This window comes from Nyctibius grandis, chromosome 5 (assembly GCF_013368605.1).
Source record: "Nyctibius grandis isolate bNycGra1 chromosome 5, bNycGra1.pri, whole genome shotgun sequence".
Lineage (NCBI taxonomy): Eukaryota > Metazoa > Chordata > Aves > Nyctibiiformes > Nyctibiidae > Nyctibius > Nyctibius grandis.
The window spans coordinates 67,277,739-67,285,493 of record NC_090662.1 but is presented as its reverse complement, the minus strand read 5'-3'; the positions used below and the strand labels follow the sequence as shown (position 1 = coordinate 67,285,493).

General features: G+C 44.7%; 1 protein-coding gene across 1 annotated transcript in view; it reads left to right on the top strand.

Moving 5' to 3' along the window:
- Positions 1 to 638: 638 nt before the first annotated feature.
- TRIM24 (tripartite motif containing 24) overlaps positions 639 to 7,755 on the top strand; it is a 66,903-nt gene continuing 59,786 nt past the window's right edge. The window contains exon 1 of the mRNA XM_068400901.1: positions 639 to 1,041. Within this exon, the coding sequence (XP_068257002.1) occupies positions 639 to 1,041 (403 nt within the window). The remainder of the gene's footprint in view (positions 1,042 to 7,755) is intronic.

Below are 7,755 nucleotides of genomic sequence, written 5' to 3'. Positions count from 1 at the left end.
ATGCTGCCGGCCGTGGGCTGGGCCTTCTACCCAGACGAGAGGGCGGCCATTTCGGCAGGGGCAGAGCAGACCATGGGCTCCAGCAGGGCCGGCAGGAAGCCTTTAACGCAGCGGGTGTGGGCTGGTGGGGCGCAGGGCCCCGGGGAGGCACAGGGTGTGTGCCGGTGGTGACCGGCTATGGGCAGCAGCAACTCGGCCGCCTCAGAGCCGCCCTGGGGCCGCCGCTGGCCGCGGTGGGAACAGCCCCGCCGACCACCCAGGGACAAGGCGGTGTGGGGCGGGGCTTTGTGGGGGCGGGGCATCTAGGGGCGGGGCTTCCGCCGGCGGTCGGGATGGTTCCTGGGGGGGGTAGAAGCGGTCGCCGCACGTAGGCGGCAGAGGAGCGTGGGCCCGAAGGGGGAGTGGCGCGGCGGGGCGGGGCGGGGCACCAGGGCTGGGACGGCGGGCGGGGCTGGGCGCAGCGTGGCGAGGGGCGGGGCGCGGGTGGCCGTTGGCCGTGTGGCGCGGCGGGGCAGGCTCCTCCCGGGGCAGGCACACAAACATCCGCGGGCCGCGCGGCGTGGGGGTCGGCGCGGGGGCGCGGGCAGCGGGGCCGCCCCGCCTCCCTTCGGCGCTCCGGCGGCGGCCGGCGCAGGACAATGGAAGAGGCGGCAGCAGCAGCGGCGGCGGCGGCGGCAGCAGCGGCAGTGGCAGTGGTGGGGGGGCCGTGCCCGGCGGATCGCACGGGGGCGGCGGCGCTGAGCGGGGAGAACGAGGCCGAGAGCCGGCAGGGCCCGGCGGAGCGCGGCGGGGAGGTGGCCCCGCTCAACCTGTTGGACACTTGCGGCGTGTGCGGGCAGCCCATCCAGAGCCGGCGGCCCAAGCTGCTGCCCTGCCTCCACTCGGTCTGCCTCCGCTGCCTGCCGCAGCCCGACCGCTACCTCATGCTGCCCCCCGCCATCCCCTCCTCGGCCGCCGGCACCCACAAGGAGCCGCAGCTGCCGGCGCCCCCCCCCTCCTCGCCTGTCTCTTCGCCTGCCTCATCCCTGCACTGCACGCCCGGTAAGTGGCCCTTCGGCCGCCGAGCCCTTCCCTCCGCCTGGCCCACGGCCCCCGTAGTTGTGGGTGCTGCCCCCTCCACCCCGCGCGCTTCCCCCCCTGCCCCCTCGGGAGGCGTATGCGTCGCGATAGACGTGGGGGGCGGGAGTTGTCGCGACAGGAACTTGGGAAGCAGCGGGTGCTGTGGGCGGGGTGCAGGTGCCCGCCCGTGGGGCTGCCGGGGGCAGGGACCCGTCAGGGCGGGCTCGGGGCGGGCTGTGCTCGCTGCTCGCCAGCGCCGAGGCTGGCGGGGGGATTGTGGTATTTTCTTCTTAATTATTATGTTGTTTTTTTTTTTTAAATTTCCCACCTTGAAAGGAAGGCAGTAAATTACTTTCCCAGGACCTCTCTGTGTGGATAGAGAGGAGAGGCGGGAGCCGTCCCCCTCCTCCGCCCGCCTCGGGGGCCGCGGCCGGCCTGGGCAGCTCCCCGCAGTGGGCGCCGGGGCGGGACTTTGCTCCCAGGAGGGCTTGCTTTGGCCTCTCGCCTGGGGAAAACCTTAATACGGGGCGATCGGAAGGCAGAAAAACGTAGCGAGAAAACAGTTTCTGAGTAGTGTGTCCAGGCTGGCAGCTGGGAGCCCCGCCGGAGGGCAGCCCCTGTGCGTGGCGTGGGCCGGGGAGGGGTCCGAGCGCCGGGGCGATGACAAGCGCGGAGAAGCAATGCCGCTTGTCCACGGGATGGGCAGCTGGGTGGATCTGGTCATGCACGGATGTAAAACTTGCTTAATTGTCGCGCTGAAGGGAGAATGCCGCGAGGAAGATTTGGTAAACTCGCGTACTGACATAGTAGTTTATGTCAGTGCTCTAGGAGATGGGCAATAAACTCCTACTGTCTGAAAGTACTTTCCTAATATTTTTCTTTTTTCTTACCGCTCTTTGGTCTAGTAGGTCACTTTATTTTGCTAAAGGCAACTTCATCTTAGGAAAAGGTGCTAACAAGCATCCTCTAGTGGAAATGGGTGAAGATCCTGGAGAAACTTGAATAGAAAAGGGAAGTGTGATAGAAATTGAGCTTCTCTATAGGTATTAGTGGAGGTTGTGATTATTGGGATGTGTAGTGGGGGCTCAAGTGAAAATTTCTACGTGAAGAAAGAAGTAGTAACTCCAGATTGGCCATTCTTAAGCAATTATTGGCCATTGTCCTTTAAGTTCATTTAGGAAACCTTTACCATCCTGCCAGAAGTTCTGACCAGAAGGACTACAACTTGAATGTGCCAATGTTTGCAGCAATTCATAAAGGAGCACCCTTTTGAGAGAAAGGAATATTGGGGACAATTGGAGAGACAGCCTTGCTTGAGAATATCTGAGAAAGTCCTGAGTATGTTATTGACAGGATATGCTGAGCTTCTTCATCTACACGGATGTCTGTGTTAGTGTATTCATTCAGTCTTTAATTTTAGCATGTAATTTATGTAGTAGTCAAACTGCCTACTCAGAGTGGGAAAATCTGTGAGACCCAAAGCCAGTATACTTAAGCTTGGCTGATCCAGGATATGTTATTGCTTAGATGTCCATGAGTAGAACTGTGAAGTTCTGCATGGGAGGAATGGAAAAAGCACAAGCTTTAGTGTATAATGAGATATTTCAAGCTGAGATACTTACGAGAAAGAGGGCAGAGATGCAGCTAGCTCAGGGGTTGAACATAGGCTGAGAGACAATATAATCACCATCGTATGAGTTTTGAGGTCATGAACAGCATAGCTCAATTCCCAGATGTTCTATTTAAATATAGCAGAAATAGGTGTCTGTAGTTGAGTAAGAAATGAGATGCATCGTAAGAAAAGATTGGTGCTATTCAAACATCAGCCCGAGAGGACAAACAATAGATGAAATAATGTATTGTAGCAACAGTAAACTTACAGTTCTATTCCCTCCTTTTGACTGTGTGTGTTGGTTCTGTATGAATGAATTATACAGCATATGTTCCTCCTTATTCTCCAAATTTACAGACATACTATTTTTTTGGTGACATTATTTTTACCCTGTTGACTTTTCTTTCAAGTTATTCTCATACTTCCATGCTATCATTCATTGTCTAATAGGAAGAAGAGACTTGTATAGATCTCACTCTCCTTGACACATTCTTTACGTCTTTTCTTGTCATGGTTTTGACCCAGTTAAAATGAAAATGGCTGTATACTAGCTAGCTAAGGCCTAACTTGATGAGGTGCATTGGATGATTTCTGTTTTCCAACTGATATAAAAAAGTTGTAAACTTAAGTTAGGATTAAAAAAAAAAGTGTCAGTGTCTAAAGCTGATTATATTGAGGAAAAAAGTTTTGGTTGGGGGAGTTCTTAAATCCTCAGAAGACGGAAGGAAGGACAAAATAGTGCAAATCTGTGACCTCTTCTGGTAATGTGTTGTGCAAAATGTTTATGAGGAGTGACCTGAAGAAATATACTGAAGAGTATAAGCTTAGGAAGTTGGATAGTAAATGCTTCTCATGATGTAAATTATGAGATTACTGTGACTAAACTGAAGAAATAAACAGCAAGGAAGCTATTTGTGCTGGAAGGAATGTCCTAGGTAAGGAACACAATGGAATTACAAACTATGAAAAGCTCCTGAAAGATAAGCAGACAGACTGCTAAGGCACGTGTGCTGAGCAGTGAGATGTTGCACAAAAAGAAGCCTGAAGATTGGTAGAAGGGAGTCTTGTTTTGAACAAAGGAGAGGATGTGATTTGAAAAGTGCTTCACTGAGCCGGCCTTGAGATGGAGTGTTGTGCTAATATCCAAATTAGTTGAGAAACGGGTAGCTAAAGAGGAACTGAGTTTCAAGGATAATCTGGATATGCTTTTTGTCTTCAGTAAACTGTTTCCAAGCAGAAACAGTTCTTCGCTTTACTAGAATAACATGTACCTTCAACTTCCAACATATAGACAAGTTTACTTGAGAGAATATTTGGCTCTCTTTCTGTGAAGATACTAACAACTAATAAAGGAGTGCTGCGAACAATTTTTTCAAACTTAAGGATCTAGAGTGAATTAAGAATTCACGTGTTGCTCACTTGAATACGAGGTTTAGCATGGGTAACGGCAAAGACAAGTGTCAAGACATGCAAAGAAGTTTTCTGTGGTGGATGTTAATCAGTATTCCTCCTGCAAGGTAGGCTGGTGGCAAGGCCAGTTGGCATGGAAATACTCTGTACTGCCACATGCATTCAGTTTTGAAATAATTTCTATAGAAAAGAAAACACTGGAGTTTCTGATCTCTGTACCGTTCCTGAAGTTTAAGGCGTTGCAGCATCAACTGTGTGTCAGACTTCAATGGTGTTAGCACTGGAGAACTCCCTGCTTGTTTTCTGTATGTCCAATGGCAACTTATTAGATGTAGGTGATATTTTTACCGTTGCATTGCCAAAAAATGTGTTGCCAGGCAGAGAACCTTGTGAACTGTGGGGAATGCTGCAAGAGTGGGTCTGTAAATGGGATACTAGCTTGTGAGCAAGTGTCTGCGGACACTGCTACTCAATATCTTGGCTAACTTCATATCTGTTTTCTTTTTGTTTCTCAAATGGCCATTCTTTACTGTTTAATTGTGTGAGTTATAACTGGTGCATACAAGAAGGCTGTTATTAGAAATCCGCCATTTGCCCAAATTTTGTGCTGGGTGGTGCTTCAATGACTAGCTGAGTAGTAGTCTATACTTAATTAAAGGACAGCGTTCGTAATATGGGGAGTATCTGGACATCATAGTACTCTTGTGGAATTTTAAAATGTGAAGGAGGTACATGAAAACTGCAAAGTTACAGACTGATATTCTATTCCTTTTCAAAACTATTTATTTTGCTTTAAGTTGTAAACACCATTGTTTGTTCTTTACTATCAACCTGTACACGAAGTAGATTGGGAACTGGTGTGGGGAAAAACTTGTGAATGGAAATGCGTAGTAAAGTTTTATGCAGGTATCATGATTAAATCTTACTAGTGTCAATACCAAAATTAGTAGAGGGATTTTTTTTCCTTTGTTTTATCTATAGACAAACCTACTAGCAAACAAATTTGTATGAAGCTGTTAAAAGCATGTAAAGTTTGGACACTCCCAGGATATAAATTCTTGGGCAGTGCCCAGACTAACAACTCAAATATGTTTGATACTTGCTATTAATTAAGGAATAAATACTTCGGAGTTACTAAACAAGGATTTCAGTGATGCTCATGTTTCATATTTGAGCTTATTAATGTCCAGAAATATTTGTTTACCAGTATGGTTTGGAGGTCTATAAGGCATGGAATGAAGACCTAACCCTTGATATCTCCTCATGTATGTGGATGGCATCTGCTGTTTATTATGTCCCACAGTCAGTCCTTATCCAGATAGCTTTAAACTTTTTCAGACTCTCATCTGATCTTGATATCTGGACTTTCCAATGTCATCACTTCATTTGACCTTGAAAATACAGCTTTTTGAAATTAACTTAAATTTTTTATTTCTCTGTGTGTAACGTGTTCTTTCCCTCTTTCAGTTTCCTAATGATTAGGATCCTTATTAGTTAGTTTGAAGGATATAATGGCTTCATTTGAGCTTTCTTATGGTGAAGATCAATTTTTCTTCCAGGTCTTGGTAGTCTAAGAAGACTTAAGATTTTTTTTTTTCTTTAATCTGCCTGCTACATATGATTATTTCCATTTCACCTTTCATATTGCCACTTGCTTAAAGTGAATTCTCTCCATCTTTGCCATTACATAATCCAGATTTTATTTGTATGGGTATACACTCACACTTGCACATATCTGGTTGCGTTTATGCATCCTTTCACAAGTCTTACTTCCGCTGTGGTGCCATCAAGAATTGAATTGTTTACACTGTAACAAACTTAAGGAGATTTGGGAGTGCTAATAATTGAAAATAATATACATTATAGGAACACGTATAGGAAAGATATACCTAGTTTTCATACTATTTTTGAATTGTGCTTACTTTGAATTGAAAAATCCTGGAGCCCCAGAGATTGCATATGTGAAAAGCATTTAATATTGTTACAGGTGAAATATAATATTATTGTTTTGATAGCCTGTAATGGACAAACCTCTTGACTAAAAAGTCATGAAACTAGTAAAAACTTAAAATATTAATTAGTAAACTGTCTAGAGAAGGTTCTTGTTTTTCTAATTATAATTCCCTTCTTTTAGAAGAAGTTATGCTTTCAAGATATGTATGTTGGGATATGATACTAATTGTGCAAGTGTAATTTGAAGTAGAGGATATATTTGCCAAAAATTTCTACATTCTCTTCTACCAGGAATTCAAAGAAAATCAGTCAACATACCTATGCATTCTCTTTATTAAGGTGGACAACATGATGCTGAAAGAAGCTTTAATCATGCTTCCTCCAATATATGATTAATATAAGTGTATATTAGATGCTTATTATCTTATGTATGGCTACAGAATAGTATGTCGAGGCTAGGGTAGATGCATTTACATTCTTGCTTCTTTCACCAATAGAAAGTGGGAGACTGAAAAGCTGAATCCGTCAGAAACATCAGATGAGTGTTAAAAACAACTGCAGTGATATTCATTTTCTTTAGAAGCCTTTTAGAAGTTAGTCTGTAGAAGTTACCAAAATAGCTGAACTGCTCTGTGAAACCTTTTTAGGCAAAGATTTAAATCATCGGAGGCCAGACTAGCTGAGTTCCAATACAAACTCTGCTTATAATGTCTCTGGTAAGCAAGTAGTACTTTTAATAATGGAAACGAATCCTAGATCATAAGGTTACAGGAGAGGGAATATATACTAATGTATTAAAAATTCTCAGGTGCATATCTAGTTGAAAGTATATTGGGTTGTTTTAATGCATATGATGGAGATACCTCTTAGGAAAATTGCTTGTGTGAAGAGCAAGGGAAAAATAATGGTGCCTGTGTTCATTAAGAGGCAAGTTGAGGACGGAGTGTGCTCTTTGTGGGCTAGTTTGTTCATCGGAGGAATGTACTGAAGAGTTGGTAGGCCATGCAGCAGGCTTTTAAGTTGGCCTGCTGACTTACGTGAGTACTACAAAGTGGCCATGTTCACTCAACTTTACCCAGTTTGTTAAATTTAAGAAAGGAATTTTGTTGAAACTCTTGATTTGGAAGGTAGTGTTGTTAAAGAAGCTGGTCTTTTGTACAGGAAAAGCTTTATGCCAAGGTTGTGCGAGTTTGTGTTGAGATGCTGTGGGTGGAATTTCCATATTATTTAGTGGAATTTCCCAGTAGCAATAAACGTGTGAAGCTCGTATTTTGCCCATTATATCTAATCTAAAAATGAGACAGGGGAAAACCGAAAAGAATGTAAAGTGAATTTTAATGTGAGTGTATTTCAGTATGAATAACTGACTACTTATGAAAAAGCTATTATTTCTGAAAATTGAAATTTAGAATTTAGAAGTTTTTTTACAATAAGATGAAATACTTTAATACAGTAGTTTTCAGTGATTTTTCTAACAATAATATGCTGGTCAGGCAGGGTTCTTCAGGTGAATATGGGCCTGTAGATTGCATTGTGGACCTATGCAGATTATGTGGCTGAATTGGAAATAGTAGCAAAATCTCCTACTGGACTTACTATCTCTTACTCAACTTTTGTGTAACAGTTTAATAATGCGTTCTTTTTTCTTTGCCTAATTTAAAGGTCACAGAAAAATTGTTTTCATAGAAGAATTCCAGTGATGATGTTAAAATTTACCTCAG